This window comes from Copadichromis virginalis, linkage group LG3, assembly GCF_057382275.1.
Source record: "Copadichromis virginalis isolate Kocher_CV1m ecotype Utaka linkage group LG3, C_Virginalis_male_GT1.1, whole genome shotgun sequence".
Classification (NCBI taxonomy): Eukaryota; Metazoa; Chordata; class Actinopteri; order Cichliformes; family Cichlidae; genus Copadichromis; species Copadichromis virginalis.
This window is the reverse complement of record NC_140620.1, coordinates 48,100,637-48,122,994: the sequence shown is the minus strand read 5'-3', so window position 1 is coordinate 48,122,994 and position 22,358 is coordinate 48,100,637. Positions and strand designations below refer to the sequence as shown.

General features: G+C 46.8%; 1 protein-coding gene across 8 annotated transcripts in view; it reads left to right on the top strand.

The window, feature by feature from the left end:
• ppargc1a (peroxisome proliferator-activated receptor gamma, coactivator 1 alpha) overlaps positions 1-22,358 on the top strand; it is a 309,088-nt gene that overhangs the window by 276,723 nt on the left and 10,007 nt on the right. For 3 of the 8 annotated variants that reach the window (XM_085451449.1, XM_085451450.1, XM_085451451.1), the window contains exons 3-7: positions 13,401-13,595; positions 14,666-14,791; positions 15,970-17,335; positions 18,304-18,349; positions 18,552-18,625. In XM_085451449.1, the coding sequence (XP_085307575.1) occupies positions 13,401-13,595; positions 14,666-14,791; positions 15,970-17,335; positions 18,304-18,349; positions 18,552-18,625 (1,807 nt within the window). The remainder of the gene's footprint in view (positions 1-13,400; positions 13,596-14,665; positions 14,792-15,969; positions 17,336-18,303; positions 18,350-18,551; positions 18,626-22,358) is intronic. The other 5 variants (XM_085451454.1, XM_085451456.1, XM_085451453.1 and 2 more) reach the window with 3 other exon arrangements.

The following is a 22,358-nucleotide window of genomic DNA, read 5'->3' as shown; positions in this document are numbered from 1 at the left end:
TCCAGTCCCCAGTTCATTATAAGCCTTTATCAGTGCCAGAGATAGACAAGAAAGACTGAGATTGGATGCTTTAGCCTCGCCTCAGGAGGAAAAACCCCATCTGAGAAGGCAGTGCATGTGTGTACCTGTAGCGTAGTCCTGTAGTCACACTCCTCGGGTCTCTGTTGTGTGTTTTGTGCGGCTGTGCGTGTCCTCGGTGGTCTTGCAGGCAACAGTTGATAACAGACTAAATTCTTTCCACCACTACTACCACCACCACCTTTATATCACCAGACATTCTCCCACCGTGGACCACCCCAACACACACACACACACACACACACGCACACACAAAGGGGGGTGGTGGGGTCTTAAGTACTAGCTGGTGTGACTGTGGCTCCTCTGTCGTCTGAGAGTGATATGGCTTGCAGCCACCGAGTGGCTCAGGGGATGGATAAAAATACCAATGAGAGTGTATATGCGTGCGTGTGTGTGTCGTTTTTAAAACACAATGGAACTTAGCACCCACTGAGGACCCCGATGAGGGAACTAGCTCCGAGCGAGAAGCTGTGACTGACTTCCACTGTGAGCCTGAGCTTGTATTTGCGTGCCTACAAGTGCACATGCTCCCGCACACCTACGGCACGTGTCCGACAGCGCGTGAACGCCGTACGTCGCAGTAAGCGGGTGATGTTTTCATGCGCTCATCAAGCCAGCAGCTATTGTTTTATGCCAAGAATGTGGAAGGGCTTCCAATTAAGCAGTGAAAACTGGGGTTTCAAAGGAAGTAATACATTTCCCTGACCAGGGATTTTTCCATCTTTGGAAAGTTTCTAGTCACCATATGAAGCACTCAGTTCATCATACTGCAGGACCCAGTTAATCCTACTTAATCTGACAGAGGAAAGTTTGCTGCTCGGCAAGGATCAGAAGGCTGGGGGCTGCAGCTGTACTTCCTGCACCCCACCCCCTTGATTGGCTTCAACACAGAACAGAGAAGCATCCAGTGAAAAGTTAAAGATTAGAGAAATTGTTAATAACTGGCTAGATTTCAAGCCTGTAATTGTGTGTGTGTGTGTGTGTGTGTGTGTGTGTGTATATATATATATATATATATATATATATATATATATATATATATATATATTTATTTTTATTTATTTTTATTTATTTTTAATGCATGTTCCTCTCCTTCCAAATAAATAAACCTCACTCACTGAGTCTGACTATATGTGTGTTCTGAGAAAAAGCAGCTAGCAGATTATCAAGGCTGTCTCCAAAAACGTGTAACAGCTGGGTGCAGCTGTCAAGGTGATGCCCCTCTTTTTAAAGTTTACTCCCTGGAAGTTTGAACCTGCGTTCAGTTGTTAAGTGATTCAGCTGCTGAAACGGGTTGCAGCTTTGACAGAAGGAAAAACATGCCGCTGTTTCTTTTGCACCGGAGCATTTATTCTGGTTGCATTTTAATGCGACGCAGTACAGTAGCAAATGAGTAAACAGGGTCTGACTTGACAGTTGGGACAGGAAGTAATGCATCATGGAAATCATTGGGCCATTTTCACGCAGGGAGTGGGTAACGTCGCCAGCTTAAAGTAGGTTCGAGTACAGCAAGAGGTTAAAGTGATGGCAGTCCTTCTTTTACAAATACAGTGGGTCACTTTTACACAGCTTTATCTGGAGAATCTAAAGAAGCCCAAGCTATGGCGTGCAAAGAAACAAAAAACAACAAGAACAAAAAGTGGCATTTGAACAGTCGCCATTGCTGTTGTCATCACCACTAACAGGCCTCCTATGTGCATGCCTGTCTTTTAATGTGACTCTGTGCATTTCAGGCTAGTGCCATGCTAACTCTTTCCACCATAACACCACATTTGAAGACCTCCCCTGTACCATTAATGACATGCTTTGACTCATTCGTGTATATCAATCAAGACTTTGTTTGAATAGTTTCCAGGTTTTTCAAAGGGTAGCTGCATAGCCAGAGACCACCCTCTGATGCACACGCAGTCATTTTGTTCTATAAGCAGGCCTAAAACATGACAGAAACCACTCAGTTCAGAACAGACCTTCAATGGTTCCTCATAGTTGGCTTTCAAGGGGTAAAGAGTTAAAAGTGATATGTGGCTTTTACTGGGTTGGTTGCATAAAAAGAGTGCATCCCTTTGAAGGTCTTTATTTTCTTATTAAGGGGTCGATGGGAAGTGTTTGCACACTTTTTAAGCAGCATGTGTGTGTAAAAATACTTTGTCTGTGTCTGTTTCTGTGTGTATATGCGTTCTGTTCTGGAAGCAGTGCTTGGTATTAGATCACAAGCTGTCCCCTGGCTGGCCTTTTGCTCCTTTCCCTGCCACTGTCCCAACTGTCCCTGACACCAATGTAGAGAATGATAGACCCCCACCTCCCCTCTGTAACACACACACACACACACACACACATAAAAGCTATTGCTCCTGGCCCGGCTTGTGAAAGTCCACGGTCTATTTTGGGCTGCAGTTGTTGAGGGGTAGTTACTCCAATAAGTTCCCAATGTACTGCCAAAGATAACAGCATAGAAGTGTGACCCAGTGTCTTTGGAACCACAGGTCTCTACTCAGATTTCGTGTCAACCATTTGAGTGATGGAAATGTGTCACACTGGTCTGGGCTTAATTCAAATTCCACTGTGGACGTCCTAGCGGCGGTCCCTCAGGGACGTGGGACGGTCACATCACATGTATGCATGGGAAGGCATTTACAGCTGTTCTCTGCTGCGAGTCAGCCTGCGCTATTATGAAAGAAAACTGGCTCCGAGTGCAACTTTTGGCATGTCAGGGCTGCCTATACCTCGATACGTGTGAGATGCGCTTATGATAGATGGACAGGTGGAAAGACAGGACAAGGGTGAGATAAAGAGTGAAACAAAGAGGAAAGAGCAGCAAATGACAGGACAGATGCAGAGGCATGGGGACAGATGGATGGTGAAAACGTATAGACCAGGAGGGCCTTGGGCTTGTGCCAGCCCGAACGAAAGCCCCTGGATTGGAAGTAAAATGTTATGGGCTTAGTATGTAGTAAAATAAGAAGCCGAGGCTTAAAGCATTATTCAGATATCATACAGAGACGTGCTGTGAGAGCATGCATGTGGTCCGTGTCACATATGAAAACTCTTTATATTACTCCAACAGGATGCTGTGTGTTCAGAATGTGTGTGTGTGTATGTGATGGCACTCGCCTTCAAAAGGCATTATGGTGCTTTGTCTTGTTTTGTTTTTGCCTTATTGGACAGATGCTCAGGCGCTTATTCTTAAGTAAAGGCAGATTAGATTTATTGGGTCATCTTTAGAAGGCTTTGATAAAACATGCTGTGATGAAATGTTTTCCTCAAGCAGCCCTGCCTACTTGTGTAAGCACATTTTAGCTCACACACTTGTTGGCGTTATAGCTCCTGTGAGCTGAAACAGGAACAAGCACAAAAAGCCATAGACCCTCTGAGAGGAATTGTCACGCCCACACACACACATATACACACACACACACACACACACACACACACACACACACACACACACACACAGCAGAGACCCTTATTGTCCCTGTTCCTACTCCCTGCTGAATGCCGGTTGCGTTTATTTTGCAAATTTATGCTGACATTTGAGAGTACACCACCCGCATCAGTTCACTGCTCCAGCAAAGGGTGTATGAATTATCATATTCCTCTGTATAATATGATTTTCTCAAGTGAGTCTTATTAGAATACACCATACTTTCCTCATCTCGAGTTCCCTTCAGTTTTACTGTGCCGAGACATTGTTTGCACTGTCTGCTGGAAGAAATCCTCCATCACTGTCGAGCTGAAGGCAAGCCGCGGCTTTCGGGCCCGCAGCTCTGCTGTGCCGCTCCGTTTCAAGACACATAAATGAGAGGGAGCGCAGACAAATAGGCTCAGATGTATAGTAGAGAGAGATGCCGACATGGGTTGTCCAAGCCTGTGTCATCTCGGAGCATCTGTCAGATCCACTCCACAACAAGAGCTCTCAACCCGCCTGCCCCATAACACTGTAGGCTCCCTTTTCCGCCTCTCTCCCGCTCTCTGTCTTTTCACTCCCAAGGCAAGGCATTTGTCCCTGGCTCATGGCAAGTTGGAGCAGCAGTGGCTAAACAAATATATTCTGGCCCCCCAACAGTCGCTTCTGGAAGGAAAGGCTGGAAGGGAGATGGGAGCAAAGGAGGAGGGAAAAAAATAAAAGGATAGTAAGCAGAATGGTGAATATAGCCAAAATAAAGTCCCCACAGGGAATGTTTGGAAAAAGAGCAAGGGAACATCTTTGGGTCTGGTGGTGGCTGCTTGGCTTCCCTGTCTAGTCCCCCCTTCCCTCATCTCTCTCTCACACACACTCAACACATATTCCCACTGGGCCACTGCTGCTGATTGAGGCATGGTTTGGTGTTCCTGCCCCAGCTGATCCCATGCCCCAAGTGGATACCCATCTCTCTCATCAGAGCGGAGCCTTCAGTGTGTGCATGTGTGTGTTTGTGTCTTTGTGGAATTGAGACGCCCAATGCTAAGATCAGATAGTGGGGGGGGGGGGGTTTCTGGCCAGACACATCACGTTAGACACTTGCTTCCTGTCTCTGTGTCTGTGTCTGTGTGCGTGTGTGTGCACTGGGTGAAAATGACTATTTTTAGTACGTGGGGTAATCTTCACTAAGAGCCTTTCAGGGCTGTTTCACTTTAACCTGGCCAAAACACTAAGCCAATAATCCCCACCCCCCCACCCACCGACTTATACTCTCACTCACACAGCAACATGTCACGCTGATGCCGCGCGATAAGGCCAACTTTCCTTGTACTATTTAACAGTGTACACTTTAGAGTGGAAGGAAGATATATAAACAGGGATTCCTGGAATGCTTTTATACTCTTTCTCTAATGCAACCAAGGCGGGAAGTGCAGGCTCCTCCTGGGCAAAGAGATAAAATGAGCTGATCAGACTGATAGGGAGAGATGAGCAAAGGTAAGAGAGAAAGCACTAGCCAGTAATGAGAAAGCAATATAAAATAACAGAGTGGAATGGGGGGAAAATATATATAGAAATGCTGAGAAAGAGGGGAACAGCATGGAGACAAGTCTTCAATCAGTGCGCGCCTCGATTTGGGGTGAAACGCTGTCAGTTTTGGACAAAACGCTGCTGCCCGTCTTCAGCAAAGGCCTGCTTATATTTTTATGCTGGTAAACCCAGCAGTTGTAGAAGTCTTCTACCCCGTTAGTCTGCCATATTCTGTCAGGCTCTGCTGGTTGTAACACGACTTCCACACGAACTTGCACGACAGGTTAGTAATGAAATAAAAGCAAGTTTCCGTGTTTATGAGAGAAAGTGCTCTTTGATAAACGTCTGTTTTGTTGTTGCTGGTATACAGTTTAGGTAAATGCATTTGTCCGTGTCTTATTGCAGTCTTGCACTGTACATGTGAAGGTTTTCCCTTGTTTGAGACGCAGTTTGTAAAAGCTGGAGGAAAAGAGAAAAAAAAGAGTAAAAAAAAACCCTCCCCATTTGAAAGGAGCTTTATTATGTGCACTGCATGCTCATAGCTCCAGCTTATTCCTGAAGCATTTAAGTCTGCACAGGCCTCAAATAGTTCAAGAGGCTCTCGGAGGCTCTGCAGATGCATGAGTGACTCGATGCTTGGATGACTCACTTGCTGCCCAATCAGTAGCTGCAGTAGGAGCTGATGCTTTTGCAGACATTTTGTCAGCGCGGAGGGAAAAACGCCGCTTTTTGTTTGACTTTTTGAAAAGCAAAAATTGAGCGTATTAAAATGTCATTTGGATTAGACTGAGACTTAAGAAGGAGACGTCAGTCGCGGGGGGGTTAGCTGTGTCAGAGATGGATGTAGAAACAGGCTGGGTGTCTCCAAAAGAATGGGGGTTATGGGTTGCAGGTGTTCAATTCAAAATTACGATGTACGTGTAAGCATTATTATTACTTGGCACAAACACATTGAAAACAGACTCCATTTAACTGTAAAATATGTGTTTTGTGAATTTGTGAAGTGGTGTATTTGGGATATATCTGCTGGATGTGTCTGCCATGATAGTGCTGTTGACATCAGGAAGTCAACGGCTCTAAAATTGTCTGCTTGTTGATCAGCTCTTTCCAGAAACCCATTTTCAGGCTACACACTGGCTTGCCAAACCTCTTTTCATATTGCTGTGGGCTTTGTTGTATAATAACTTGATGGGCAGATAGGGAAGGGATTTCGAGTGTTGGACGCTTGTCATCAAGTGGTCAACGACCATTGATCATTCTGTGTTTGGCAGACGTTACGCACTCTACTAGTGGGTGCAGGTGTGTCGGGTCTGCTCGGCTAAATGTAAATGTAAAGCCTATCCATTCAAAAAGGCAACATGATCAGTATTCCACAGAGAATAGATCCCAGATTAAGATGAAATTCAGCTCAGAATTCGGCGCTGGCAGCTACAAAGAAAGACCGTGAGAGCTTTCATGCCCCCACACATTCCCAACCCCTCATCCTTTCTCATCGTATCCCTGCCTCACATCGATGGGTTGGGATTGTATCGACTTACGTGCACCGTTCCTTTGATGTTTTCTTCATTTCTTTGCTTGTAAAGATGGGCGCACCCCCGCATTGTTACCGCTCACTCAACATGCGAGAGCTCGTGCAGCCCTACATGCTCGACCAGACGTGCAGCCCGCACACACACGGCAGTGGAAAGTGTGCGAGGCCAAAAAAAAAAAAAGAAGAAGAAGAAGAAGAAGAAAGAAACACTCAGATAACACGCTCGCAAAGTCACGACACGGATAAGAGGCGCACACGCCGCTGTGGCAGCTTTCTACCTGAATCCAAAAGCGACGAGGCGCCGGCTTGCGCGCACAAGCAAAAATCAAAGTGAAAGATAATGCGTTTATTTAGTAATCAGCAAATAGCTTTATGCGGCGGTTAAGTGGCGAAGCCTGCGAGGCCACGATAAGATCGTTTGCTTTCAGGTGTTTCCCTGTCGTGCCACATATGGCATTGAGTGCAAATTGAATAGGGTGACCTTTTTTTGCGCTGCGGAATCAAATTGACTGCATTTTTCCCCTCCCGAAAGATTGGGCCTTTTTCAATTACCATAAATTTCCGATATAGGGTCCCCTGTCGTGTGTACAAACACGCGCACGCAAAGATGCTCAGCGGGATAGTGACACAGGAGCACACCTCGAGGCGTCTTGTGGTTTGAAAACGCTGCAGACGACTATATCTTGTCCACTCCATCCTGGTTCTCCTCGGGTTGGCGTCTTTCCGAGGAAGACATTACCATGACAAATGAAACGCCACGAACTCTCGATGGGCTCGGCAGGGCCCGAAAGGTCAGGGAGCTGCATTGTGAAGGTGCGCGTGTGTGCGTGTGTGTCTAAAGGTGGTGTCAGCGGAGGATAATAACATTGAGTCTTCTTTGGGGAAAAAAAACAACAAACTCTGGTTCGTTCTCAAATCTGTGTAAATGTCAGAACTGAAGTGGCCTGCATTCTCTTTGTATGTAATTGTTTTATGAATAGCTGCACTTGACAGCCGATGACAGATTTGCATTCCAGCCAGGAAATGTAGCGGCAAGATGGACAGTGGAAACACTGTGTCTGCTTCTTTTTTTTCTGCCCCTCTCTGCGCTCACTCTGTCCCCCCTCCCTGTGTTCCTCCAACACATTATCAGCAGTGTAACAGTAGGTTCAAAGGCCCCTTGCTTAGTAGTGCACATTCAGAGCTGCTGACTTAAGCAAATAGCTATTTGCATGCCATTAGGAAGAGAAGGGGGAAAAAAAGCAGAGAGAAGCACCATTCCTCATCACATCTCTGCATCTAGCTGAATATTCCTTATTTGAAGCTCCAAATCTCTGTTTTGCTCTCCCTCCTGCTGTGGCTGTCAGAGCAAGGCACAGTCAGAGCAATCACAGCAATCAGTGTTTCCACATGCCAAGCCGATTGGGAGGTAGCTGCCAAAACAAAAGAGTGTCCAATCATTATGATGGTGTGTGATTTGGTGGTGTTAGCAAACGGTTGCTTGGACCATCTGTTGGATGGCTGTAGAAGGAAAACAACAGCAGCTTGGGGCAGGACTGTAGATGGGGAGGCTATACCGGGACAGACCGGAGCCTCCTGCGAGCTGTTATTTGGTTAGCTGTGCGAGAATGTGTGATATGTAGACGTGCGTGCGTGCGTTTTACGACGTGTTTAGATAGAGGTTACTGGATTATTTTACGGTTGTGTCATAAATAATGTGTTTCGACGGCAGTTTGCATTGTCTCTAGAGATGCTTTTTTTTTTTTTTTTTTGCAAGATTGCAAATCTTTCCGGGTCACGTGTGCTTCTGCGAAAAGGCACAAACCCCGAGACCGCGTGACCCAAAGTTAGACAGAAAGGGCTTGACGGGTCTGAAGGCATGTGACAGCTGATCTCAGCAGATGTGTGACAGAGTTCAGGTGGTGAGTTTGAGCAGCAAGGTTACCAGTCAAAGGATTTTTTTCCCCCGTCACAGAACCAGAAAGAACAGCACTGCTAACATCCCTTGGGTAGGTGTCACAATCGGATCTGGCCTGTGTCAAAAAGTGTAACAAGAGTTCTCTTTCTCTCTTCGGCTCACTCTGTCTCACACACACACAAACGCAGAGAAAGATATCCCCTCTTTTCACTTTCCCTTTTTCCTCTCTCATTCCCCCATCAACTCATCTGATAGTGCTGTAACATTCTCAAATGGTTCCCCGGAGATGCATCAACTCCGCGCGCGCACACACATCCTGTTCCTTATTGATGGCTCGAACCGTTTCCTCGCTGATTTATAACTCACGTAGCCTTCTAAACCCGGATAGGCATCTGGCATCTAAGCAGTCGACTCCTGTGACATCACTGTCTCATTTACAGAGATGCCGTTTTTGTTTAAATGGAAAATAGTGACTTTGTGCACGATAAAAAAGGATTATCCAGACCAGTTATGGAAATACAGCTAAGTAGGACGGGGAAGGCTAAAATCAGCTGCCTGGTGCCGGGGCTGGACAAGCTTGTCTCCATTTAGAAAGCAAAAGATTTTATACTACCAGTACTATGATTTTTTTTTATTTTCTTTTTGGGTGTGTGTCCAGAACACGTAGAGCCACCATATCTACTTCATAGGATCATTTGCTTTGGAAATGGTTTCTAAATAACGAGATGCTCTGTTGACTTTGTAGTCACATGGAAAATGACATGAGTGTTCAGTTCACAGCTACATGTCGTGAAACATTCACAGCCCTGACCACAATTGAGGTTTAACATTTAGTTTTATGATTTGGAACACCATCAGACTGTGTGCCACCGCCGCCTCGCTCGCGCAGACGGCCACGCGCGCACACACACTCACAGGAACTTAACAGTGTTATGTATGGTTTCATCGCTCCGTATAGGCCATAATCACCCTCTCTCCATCTCAGTAAGCTCATGCTAAATGACCAGACGTCTCTGGTGGCTGCCATGATTTGTCTCTCCACCGCGCGCCGTGTTGTACCTCACCCTCCCTGCCTCTCCTTTCTCTCTTCTTCCCCGCTGCCATATGTTGTGCCTGTGTGACCAGCCGACGTGTCAGGCCTGACTAACGCCTTAACGGCAAGCCTGACTTTGATTTATTTCCTCTGAAATCTGGGGGCCGGGGGTAATAACACAGAATGACATTATTTGTTTATCAAATCCAAGGCTGCTTCTCTTGGCAGAGTCAAGATGTGATGACTTGATACCACAACCCCACATGCTGCACACACACACACCCTTCAGTTTCTGATTGTGCCATGATTAGGTCTGGCCCGTGTCAAGCTTAACCTCATCCAAGGGAACGCTTTTGAAATCTGACAGAGAAGGGAGCAGAGTTGGAGGTGGTGGGGAGAACAAAGATGGAGATGGAGCAAAGCAATTAAATTGTCAGGGCGTAGCTTTAACCCTACCACCCAATTTTGTGGCCAATTTATTAAGCACGTTTTCTGTCTGCGCTAACTGGTTGGCGTGCTTGTATTTACAGAAAGAAAGAGCAGGAAGAGGCAGCGAGAATAAACAGCACTTTAAATACTAGATGACCCATTTTATGGGAGATATTTTATCTTCGCGCACCCAGAGTGTCTGTCACGTGTTCTGCTTCTCAATTTAAGATTGCGGAGGGGCTGTTTAGCCCGTCTAAACCCCGTCCCGATGTTACTCAGCCACCAGGTTTGTCATTCTGGCACTTTCAAAACACTTTTAGGTTCTTCTTAAACGTGTAAATCATCCATTGCCCCCGTTAAAATTTGATCGCTGGCAAATTCGCTAAGAAGCGTGGAATCCTCGGGAAGCAATTAGCAGATTTTAATTTGGCTATTTGCCCCGGCGTGCAGGAGCGAGTGTTTGTCTAAAGCAGCACCTTCACCTTCCGTTATCAGCCCGTGTGAATAGTATCTCCTGGAACATAATGCTGTGCTGTAGAACTCAATAAAAGAGTTAAAGGCAAGGACAAGCTCAAAGACAGCCTGTCTGATAACAAAAGGGCCTCACCTAATAATGAACAACTGAAGTTGGCTTTCTTTGCTCCAGCGTGGGGGAGGCTGGGGTGAAGGAGGAGCGGGGGGTAAAGAGAAGCTCTGCCAGCACTTGCCAGCATGTTTTATGGCTAATTGAAGCATTTGGAATAAAACTGCTGCAAAACGGCACCCTTTAGAATTGGAGTGGGGTTAATATATTGTGATCCCACAATTAGCCCAGGATTGTTAAGATCTCTTTAATTCGGTGAGGTCCATTAAGCGGGATGGACGAGAAAGTGCTCCCGCCGAGACAATTTTTCTCTCCTCTCTTTGTTCTTTCTGTCCTCTTTTCCCTCTCAGCAGCTGCTGTAGTAATCAATATAAGCGGACGCGGGCCGTCAGCGAGGTGCTAGGTTGTGCTGGTGTTACCGCCTTTGGGTGCCATAGCTTCTGAGGTCCACCCACATGGAGACTTTGTTTATAAATAAACAAGTGGCCAGAGAGTCGCTGCCAGTAGATTGACTCTGGTGCACCAGGTGTGGTCTTTAAGCTGGCGTGGAAAAGCTCGTCCTCGTGGACAGAGGCATTAGATCATCCTCTCTCTCTCTCCAGAGCAGAGGTTTGCTCTTTACCCCAGTTTCTCAAATCCCCACTTGGCCTATGAGTGCCTCCACTAGAGCCGCAGCAGTGGCTGTTGCATGATCGTCACGACTCAGGGTTTTCACAAGTGTCTCTTACAGAATACGAGAGTCCCTTCTGGGTTATCTTTGGGGATACAGTGCGCCTGTGGGAGTCTGCCAATTGGTGGAGGATTTTTTGTGTGTGTATGTGTGTGTTTTTTTAAACAGGACTACATTTGAGTCTGCAGAAATGCCCCAATCCCTTTCAAACCATGACATAACAAAGCCTGCACAGCTCTCCCAACATTTAATGTAATGCACTTTCTTCCCAATATAGATTTATTGGTTTAAAGTCGCTCTTGCGAGGCAAATAAAGCCACGCCTTAAACGGAGCATTGATTGAATGGTTAATGAGTGCCTAACCAGAAGGCCAGTTCATTAAAGACTCGGTTTTGATCATCTGAAATTGCTCCTAAATTTTAATTTCTCATGCTAGGATGTGCGTTTGGGTTAAGCCAAGGCTCCGGCTTTATCTGCAGTTAATACCTATCCGCTTAGTGCTCAGGTAATAACTTGGGATGCTGGAAAACGGTGAGCATTTCAATAGAGCGGGGGTTCCAGCACAGTGGATTTTGAAGCTTCTTGAAAGTAATTAAACAGCACGCCACCTCATACAGAGCAATTTCCTGCAAAGCATGTGCTTGCCAATGCAGCACAGCCCCAGCCTACGCCGCGTTATCTCTGTGAAATATGTCCCCTTTATCATTTTTTAATAATGACTGAGTGTTCGTGTTGTTAGGAGAAAATCTACTCAATAAACATCAGATTAACGTTTTCCTCACTGTTAGCTAGCTAAGTGAACGTCCAAGATATCTGTGTCATCTGTAAATGAAAATTGGAGGAGGGGAGGGTGGGGGTTGAGGCATTAAAATGGCCGCTATCTCGGCGGCAGATCCAAAACAGCGGCGTCCATGCTGTGTGTGTAATTGTGTTAAATAAGTGAGGGTAGATAGAAGCGTGCGCATGTGGGATTTTTCTGAGGAACAGCGTGGATATCTGAGAGGCGTAATGATGGCCGTGTGCCATCGCCGAGCCACGTGAATCCTATCGTGTGCTTGAAGGGATTTGCTCTTGTTGGGCTGGCCACAGAACGTCCCAGGGTGATGAGGCTGTTTATCTCTCTGCTGTCCCGAAGCCCCGTGGGGTTTTTATGGCCTTGGAACCTTAAGTTCCTGTCGTCACTTGTCAATGCAAAAGAGAGCGAGCGAGAGAAAAGACACAGTCGTTCCTCACATGGACTCACACGCTCCCCTTTGTCAAGTGAGCTGCATTACTCTCAGTCTTAACATTGATCTATATACGTTCTCCTTTTTCTTTGTTTTTCTGTCTTTTTTTCCCCGACACGCATGCCGTTATTATCCCCGGTCAATAGCTGGCAGCTCACACCTCACCCTCCCCATCTCAAGGCCTTCTCCATACATTCATCTCTCTGTCTTTACTCCTCACACATTTATAAGCTGCGAGCGCACAACTTCTCCTGCACTTCAAAAAAGGGGTCCGAGTAGCAAAAACAAGCTTTATTTATAGCAAAGTGTTGAAGCTGAGTTCCCTCCCATTGTGAATGTCAGCCTGTCACACCAGCAATTTTAAATAAATCAGATTTATTTAGCTTTGGCGAGTCGTAATTTCTCCTTATCTGAGGGCCGCTCGCAAACATCTTGTCGGCAAGCGACGACTCTCGAAGCTGTGGGCTGAAGAGAGAGAAGAGAACTTCTGCGCATTGTTTCCTTTTATCCCCCCCCACCCACCCACCCACACACACACACACCCACACCCACACACACACACACACCATAAACCCCTCCATACCACAGCCTGCCCCAACCCATTGCTGTCTTCCCCCAGATACTTGCTACTTGTCAGCGAGCGTTGGTAATGGGTTTCTTGGGGGAGATATTATTTTGGTCCAGTAAGCTGTTCGCTTAAAATATGAGTGACAGGCTTGACTCACATGCACATGAGGCAAATTTTGTTTGGGTTTTTAGTGTTTTTGTAAAAAAGGCTGCCAGAACGCAGTGAGCTCAGCTGCTGCACAAAAATAAAAATAAAAAAAACGAGAAAAAACAAATGTTTTCTATATTAACAATGAAAGCCAACCACCACCTTTACTTCCCCGAAATAAAGAAAAAGGGATGCAACTTCTTCTTCTGACTAAAATGTCCCATTCCCCCCCCCTCTCTTTTTTGTCTCTGTCTTCCCCCCTACCCCCCCCCCCTCTACCCCCCCCCCCCCCCCCCCCCCCCCCTCCTAAGAAGATAGATGAAGAAAATGAGGCCAACTTGCTGGCAGTGCTTACAGAGACCCTGGACAGCATCCCGGTGGATGAGGACGGATTGCCTTCGTTTGAGGCCCTGGCAGATGGGGACGTGACCAATGCCAGTGACCAGAGCTGTCCCTCCTCTCCCGACGGCTCACCGCGCACCCCAGAGCCCGAGGAGCCTTCCCTGGTAACAGCTACAGCTCTTCCTTATCACGATTCTCACACCAGCACCATCCTACAGTTCAGACATGAGTTATACCCGAGACCTGACCTCCGGTCTCGCACGTACTCACACGTACGCTGTGTTTTTGGCAGTCCAAAGCACACATCAGATAAGACTTCTCAACAAGACCAGAACCCCAGTAGCGGTCATTTGTCTGTGTGACGTTTGCCTGACTTCACACTCCGTATTTGCCACAATGTGTTCATTTATGTGCAGTCGCAGCAAGCAGGGATGCAGATGCAAGTAGGAGGGAAATGAGTGGAAAGGATCAGTGTGTTTGCTGCTCAGCGCTAATTACATAACAGCGCTATCGTGGCGCCAGTTCAGTGATACGAACGCTGTGGTTGGGGACAACTGCGGCTGACACAGTGCCACGGGCCCTGAAATCAAGCCGGGACGTAATGAAAGTCGGGGGGAAAAGGAAATCTATCTCATCTCGTCTGCTCTCAGCAGGGTCTCGGCTAATCCCCCTGTGTCATCTCTTTTGGCAAACACCCCCACCACCACAAATAAGAACTCGGCCTACCTTGGTGCTGTTATTTTTACACACATCCGTGCCATCTGGGTTTTTCTCTAGCTTATAGGCTTTGACCTAAAACGTTATGTTATGTGACATTGTAGTCCATTTTATTCCATGCTGGTCCCTTCCAAATGACCTTTAGCCAAATGCCTGAGCGTGTTTATTCAATCACATTAGAGAAGCCTAGTGGTGTGTACACAAAAACACCTGCACTGGAAAAAAAAAAGAGGCTTGACTTTTCATGTCACGTAGCATGCACTTAAGTTAAAAAAAAGAAGTCTTTTTTTTAACTGCAGAGTTAAAAAATGAAAGCAACTGAAAGGCTGCCATTGTAAATCTTTTACCTTACAATGTAAAGTGCTCTGAAATGACTGCCGCCGTAAACTGGCACTGTTTAAATAAAGTCGAATTGAATTAAAAGGTGCCATTTGCATAACCCACGCTGACTCCCCGCTCCTCCTCCTCCTCCTTCTTCCTCTCCCACCTTTCTGGTTCTGTTTGGGTCCATTCGCAGCTGAAGAAACTCCTTCTGGCACCCGCAAACTCCCAGCTCAGCTATAATCAATACACAGGTGGCAAGGCACAGAACCATGCAGCCAGCAGCAACCACCGGATCAGACCACCACCTGCCGTCGTCAAGGTAGGGAGTCACACACACACACACACACGCACACGCTGTTGATTTCACTCCCGTGCACACACTTTTTTTCCTGTTTGTGTTTGTTTATCTCTCTCACTCTTTTCTTGCTCTCTCTCGCTACTTGCTCACCCTCCCTCCTTCTCACTTTTTTTTTTTTTTTTTGCCTGTTTTGGTGGCCGCCTTTAGAAGATGTTAGACTTCTGCTCTAGCAGTCTACTGTCCCAGGGGGCCATCTCGTAATGAAAACAGGCTGATTGCTGTTGGGCTTTCCAGGCGAGGCGTCGGCACCGTTGTCTCATTAGCTCCACCACTTATCCGCCTTGGTATGGTGCCTGTTGGAGGACGGGAAAAAAGAAGAAAGAAAAAAAAAAAAGCAGCGACAGGCGCTCTTGCGGCGAGATTGATGCCTTGAGACGACAAGATCAAAATATCAGACTTGATGTACTCATTAGATGGCTCTGAAGAGAGTGTTTTTCTATAGGGGTGGGTTTGATTAAGATTTAATTTTAGTCAGCGTAAGTATCACAGGTTTTGTGAATTCTGCTAAATGAAAAAATGGGATTATTTCACTCTCGCCCGTTTGGATTTCACGCCAGAATGTGGCATACTGTGCATTCAGTGTCATATCAGCATATAGCACTTAATTGTGTTCTCTTGCTCGGTAGGACTGTCTGAAATCTGCATTTGTTATGCCTTAACGCATGCACAAAATCATCACAATGTAAAGAACATCTGTATCTCACTGTGTGGTGAATGCGGCGCAGACATATGTTAGCTCTGCGTACCGTGTTTGCACATGCAGTGCGTCAACCCTTCTTCACAGAGTCTATTTTCATACTGTGTCTTTGAGTCATCCGTTTCTGGAGCAGAGCGAATGAGGACTCCCGGAGGACGTGGTGTGCGTACAGAGTGGCGCGGTGGCGCTCGGGGGGCCACGCAATTAAAATGATGGGCGGACAGCACTCCCACCATCGCCTCCTAGACAGTTGGGCAACCACTGCGCTCGAGCTGTTTGAGTCACACTCTTAGGCTCTCCATGCCTCCGTCTCTTTTCTACTTTTGTTTTTGTTCCAAATAAAATACTTAACATTTCTCGCAACTAGATCAGCTGCACTGTGCAAAACTTTTTATTGGAGCTAACTAAGTCATTCGCTCTCTCTCTGCTCGTCCCTCCGCAGACGGAGAGCCCCTGGAACGGCAAAGCAAGAGGGGGCTCCAGCCAACAGAACCGCCCGGTGAGGCGGCCCTGCACCGAGCTGCTGAAATACCTAACCGCCACCGATGACATCCTCCTCCACGCCAAAGCCAGCGAAGCCAAGAGCGCCTGGGGGGGTGCTAGTAGCAGGGACAAGAGTGGCATGGGTCTCGGTGCCTCTTCTTCCTCCTCTTCACCGTCCTCGTCATCCACTTCCTCGTTCTCCTCCCTCTCCTCCACCTCTTCCTCCTCTTCCTCTACCACCTCCAAGAAGAAGCCGGCTGTGCCGTCTCATCAACAGCAGCAGCAGCAGCCGCCACAGCAGCATCACCAGCGAGGTGAGAGCCGGGCTGGAGGCGAGTGTAGTATGGCTGGTCTTGGGGCTGGGAAGTGGCAGCGTTGCGCTCACGATGACGGGTTTGAGGAGTCGGAGGGTGCTACTATCCCTGTTGGCCACAGAAGCTCCGCCTGCGGCCATGCCCGCCCCAAACTGGAGCACGGGCCGCCCAGTGAAGAAGGAAGGCCGCCAGGCGATGCGGGCCGCCTGGCTGCCGCTAGGTTTATTAGGTATATGCACTCTTATTCCCTCCCTCCCCGAGAGGCGAGTCACAGCTGTGAGCATTGCCGAGAGGCTGCAGGCGCCACTCAGGCTAGTGAGGGCTTTGGCAGGCAAGGCCGTAGCAACAGTAACAGTGCCAGCCGTGCGCCACATAGGCACATCACAGTGACTATAAAGAAAAGAGACGAGAAGCCGGGGCACCCGTTACTTAGCCAGCTGCTCACCTCCAAAAACAGGCCCGCTCAGTATCAGGCCCGTGTCCTCCCGCATACTCCCATTACCCCTTTACGGAGCAGTAAGAGCAAATTAGCAGCGAGGTCTGAGAGTCCAGCCCGGGCTTTTTCTAAGGTTAAGGAGGAGAAGGAGCTCAGAGGGACCACTGATGATAGAAACAAGGGAGTAAATCAAGCTGAGGAGCCTGATTCAAGGCCCCTGTTGTCACCTCTCACCTTTGACCTAGAGAGCTGGGTTAACCAGCCAGATCCAGGGCTAGACATGGCCTTTGGACTAGATCTGGGGTGGCCAAGCCAGGGGGGCTACAGGGAGGATGTTAACCATGATGATGATGATGATGATGATAATGATGGTGTTGTTGTTGATGGTGATGATGATGATGATGACCATGTCATGGGCAGCCCCGCAGCGGTGCTCTCACAGGGCCCACCGAGCCCACTCCTCCCAGATACTAGCATTGCAGAGCCCACCCCTCCCTGCATCATACAAGGGCAAGGGCACCCACACATGCAGGCACTCAGCGAGCACCCCGATGACCAGGGCCACCCATTGTTAGGTAATCATGAACTGCATCCCCCCCACTGGCCTTATCTCTGCTCTCTTTTCTCCCTCTCTTGCTCTAACCACTTCCCGGTTTGATTTCACGACTAACCCCCTGTCCTAATTTGAATCTAACAAGTCATTGTTAGGGCATCAACAACAATGACAGCAAAACAGCCTGCTCGCCAATGCTTTTTGCTAGTCGCAGAGGCACTCTTTTCAATTTTCAAAAATGAGTGGGGTTTTTTTTTGTCTTTGAAAAAACAAAGGAGGGGGTGGGAAAAGGGGTGAGCCATGTCTTGCTACTGTACGTCTTGTATTCGCAAAGCCAATCCTTGAATCATCTTTGGCTGATTGAGCTGAGTGTGCTGAATATGTACATTTAGACTCAGAGCCCCGGTGCTGCTCTCTAGAATCGCGCTACTAAAGCCACACTTCTCTTAGCTGGAGCACAAGCCGGCCAGAGCCTCGGGCAACTGCACAAGCTTCCTTGACTCTCCTTTCTTGCTTCTTTTTGTTTTTCTTTTCTCCCCCCTCCTCTGCTGTTGGTGCATGCGATTATGACTTTATTGTCTAGGGAGGGGCTCACCCACAGTCATGTGTCTTGTTTGTGGCATCGTCTCTCTCTCTGTATGTCTTTTTACATTTCGATCTGTTTGTTGTCTTGAGCGTGGTGTCTGTGTCTAGACACCTGTGAAACACGTACCATCACTTCATCCTGCCTCACAGAGTGAACAGTCTATCCTAAGAGAATAAATTTTTTAAATGGGGTCAATCTAAAAAAAGATATACTCTGTACAATAGTGTCCATAGTAAGGCTTTCTAACTAGAAATGGGTGTTTTTTTTATTTCTTTTTTCGTAGTAATATTTGCATTTGTTGAGCCAATTTGGGATTAATTGTTGCAGACTTGTGGATCTGTTCTCTTCTACCATGAGTGTTATACTTAGATCAATAATTACCCATGCTCCTTTGTGTTCTGCAGCCAAACCAACCACCTTGCCACTTCCTTTGACCCCAGAGTCTCCAAAGTAAGTGTGAGAAGTTTTTCCACATTATTCTAGGCAAAAAAAAAGGCAACATGGAAACTACAGAAAAAAGACAAAATCAAAGAAAGCTATATAGACTAGAATCCAACCTGAGGCATTTTTGTGATTCATTTCCATTACATCTTTCTTTAGTCTTACTTTCACCTGTGAAGTAAGACGTTCTACGTTTTATTTTGTCTTCCAGTGACTACAAGGGATCACCGTTTGAGAACAAAACCACTGAACGCACATTAAGTGTGGAGATTGCTGGAACCCCAGGTAAGCAGACTTTTTCTGACAATGTAAATTCTTTTTAAATGACCGGCCGAGTACTTATAGCTGTGGTAGGCAGTAATGGGTTCATTCCTTTCGGGAGCCTTGATAGTTCCATCACAGTTCAGAGTTCAAGGTGAAGACATAAGGAGATCAATTTTATGCGCCTAAGTATTGATTAGGTCTTCCAATCTCCTCGGCTTCTATTAGCAAACTCCTCCCATTCCCCTACCACGCCCACTGGTTTGTTAGTGAAGAGTTAATATACCTTTCCTTCCACCAGATCCTAATGCTGTCTGACTGACAGCTCACTCAAGCCCTCTCCAGGCGCAGAATACACAACTATGCTGGCTTCATCAATCTGTTCAAGTAATGGCATCCTGTCATTTACACGTAGGTCACGGCTGCATTAAAGCTCATTCAGACATAACCGCGACAGTGACAAAGAAGTGCAAAGGAATCGTTGCGCACGTCCGCATGGACACGAGTGAAGTATAGTCAGGTGTTTGAAAACTTTGCAAAGAGCAGGGTCTTCGCGCGCTGCACGGTGCTGCTGAGAAAGCTGCCCCTGCCCCAATCACGCGGGCTCAGCGAGCGAGAGCTGTTGTTACGCACGCGTTAATTTTATTCCTGTGCTGTTCAACTGGTTCTCCTTAACAGTCATGTTTTACTGAGCTGAGCAATTCACGGGGGGCGTTTTGCAGTCGTGAAAGCGACGCGTGAATGTGTATGAGGTCCAAACTTGAAAGATCACCTTTGCAGTAATGGGACCAGGAGGCTCATTCATACATGAAACCAACATGTTCATACATGGTCAAATTAAATGGAAAGCAGTGTATGAGTAAAAGGAGCTTTAGCCTACACGTGGCAGGGAAAATTCAGATGGCTGCTGTTTTCATTGGGTTTTGCTGTGTAATTGAGTTTTGCCTGTATGATCAGCGCCTTCCTTACTCAAATTCCCTGTGGACACAGGCAGCTGCGTAGATGTTGCCAGACTGGGGATATTTCTTCATTATCAGTCACTTCATCCTTTCGTGTTATTGAGTTATGCTCAGCTAAATTAGAAAAAAAAACTATATGTAATTGGTATTTAAAAGACAAAAGGGATGAAAATGTGAGGGGAAAAGCTGCAGTATTGCAGGTCATCCATTTCTTTCACTCTTTATGTCAATGATGTTAGTAATTACCACGTTTTCTTACAATTAATTACCTAAGGTCAATAAAACAAAATAGCAGCCCTGGCCCTTTTGTCTATTTATTTACTAGCAAGGGAAATGGTCCTCATAATACCCCCTGTCTTCTACTTAGCTCCTGTGGGGGTGGAAAAGCAAACCTCCAGAGGTATCCCCCTGTCCTTCTCACTTTGGCTGAAGTGCTGTTTAACCCATTTATGTAGATAAGCTTTCAGGGTCAGAGGGGGGATGTCTGTTGAGACCTAAAGATTGGAAAGAGCAATGCCCCTTAATCTCTGTGGCAATCAAACGCAGTTAATATTTCTTCCGCTTTTACTGCACGTGGGCGAGTCTGTTGACCTGTGGCCAAATCTAAGCCATCTGTTCTTTTCCAACACATCCATTTTATAAGCACGGTCAAATAAAGCCTTTCACCTGACTTAAACCCGTTCTGTGGAAAATGTAGGATTGAATATTAGCAGGAAAGTCATTAGTCCAGAAAGCTCTGGGCTGCTGAGCGCCTTTCTCACTTAGAGATTAGCTTTTGAGTCTCAGCGCTGTACGAGCCAGATGGATATAGATCCCAGTAAGCAGAGTTGTCAGCTTTTAGGTTCGGACTTACACGTTCCTTCGTAGATTTAGAGAATCATCCCACTACAATAGAGATAAAGGGTGGTGCTACTGATAATCAAATGGCAGTCTACCAGGTGGGCGGTCCCACCTTCTACTCCCAGGGCAAGTCGACCATGCGCTGGTGGAATTTTCCTTGACTTGCTTCCAGTAGTTTATTACTTTATGCCTTTTTGATGAGTTGTAGTAGTAGTAACCACTCATTAAAAGAAAGATAAATTTAACTGTGAGGACTTGTACACTTTGTACCTACTCGAATGATGATTAGTAGTTATTAATAGCGAGGTTTGGACTGTTTGACTGCATGTTTTCTTGACCCTTCTCGGAGAGGTACGGTGAGCACCCCCCTGGGATCTGACTGTTCAGACCTAATCTCTATCAAGCTAATAGATTTACCCTGTACTGCTGTGTTGTCTTTAATTACTGTATCTCATGACACAGAGGTGGTCTGTGTGTTGTTATTTGCCTAGCTTACTGCCGGATCAACTCTTTAAGCCTGGAGTTGTTGTTCGCGCCGAGGTCCCTTCACAATTTGCAGCTGGACGAGAAAATAGAACTATAAAAAAAACCCCCAAAAATCCCAAAACCTTGCCTCTTTCTGCCTCGATCGCTGCGCCACTGCTTTCTCTCCGGGCCCCGCATGATTGGTGCTCACACCTGCAGATCATCCATCACTAGCAAGTTTGACTGAGAGGCACATTTTTATCTAATTCTGATTTATTTCCGCCTATCGCTAATGGCTCCTAGTTTATGACCCCGTGCGTACGTTGTTTTGGACAGATGGCGTTTGATTGGTGAAACAGAAGTTCTTCAGGCATTGTGTAGCATCCACTCTCCCTCTCTGCGTCTCTCCTTTCTCATTTCCAAAGCTCATTTAATTGGCATAATGCAAATATATGTCTGTCTCGCTATCATGACTGGGGAAGAGGATTGGGGGGAAGTGAGCGAGAGAACGAGACAGAGGAGAGCGAGAAGGGAGAAGGAAAGGAAGGGAGGAAGGGGAGTGGGCGCTTGCAGTCCTACTTATAGGCACATCCAGATAATAAGTAGGATGATAAGCTGGTGGATCAGGCCTTCCAAACACAGCCGAAACATGCACATTTATGTTTTGCGATCCCACACGCTCGTTGCCAGGCTGTCTTTGCACATCCTAACACGGGATTTGATACTAATAGCTGTCATTTGGTGCAATTCGCCAGCAAGGGAAGAATGATCTGCATTATAAGAATGGCAAAGAAGAGGGGAGAGCGTAGGTGTTTCAAAGTGCCTGAGTTTGACTCCAGTGAGAGTCTGTTAGCGATGAGTGTGCCTGCGTGTGTGGGCACATTTGTTCTGCGGAAGATAAAAACAGGAAAAGATGCAGGGAGACAGAGCCGGAGAAGGAGAGATTGATCTGGTGGAAGGTGGCAGACGGGAAGAGAGAACAGGGCGGAACGGCAGACTCGAACTAAAGCGAAAAGGGGGCGATCGACGAGGAAGAGGAGGAAAGGGGAGAACGAGAGTAATGGTGTCGGCTGTTTGTGTGAGTGCATTAACAATGCTATAAAGTGGGCTCATCTCAGGACTTCCCATATAACTGCCATCTGTCTGGTTGTAAATCTGTGAGGGAGAGGGAAGCAAGAGGAGGCGGGGGGCACATCCAATAGGGACATGCCATCTGAAAGGAATGTTAACCTATTCCCAGTGCTTCCAGTGATCCACCACCAGGCTTGCTAAGGCAACATTAAGAGCGGTGACATCCAGTTCTCTTCTTACAGAAAATGTGGATGGTGCTGGCTAATCTTTAAACATGCACTGCGTCACACACACAATTGTTCTTTGAGACTACACACACACACATGCAAAAGGGTCTTGGCGCGGGACGGCGGCCAATTCATCGGAATGAAACCAGACGTTTCTATGAAGCGGGCAGGGATATGATACATTCACTTTAATTT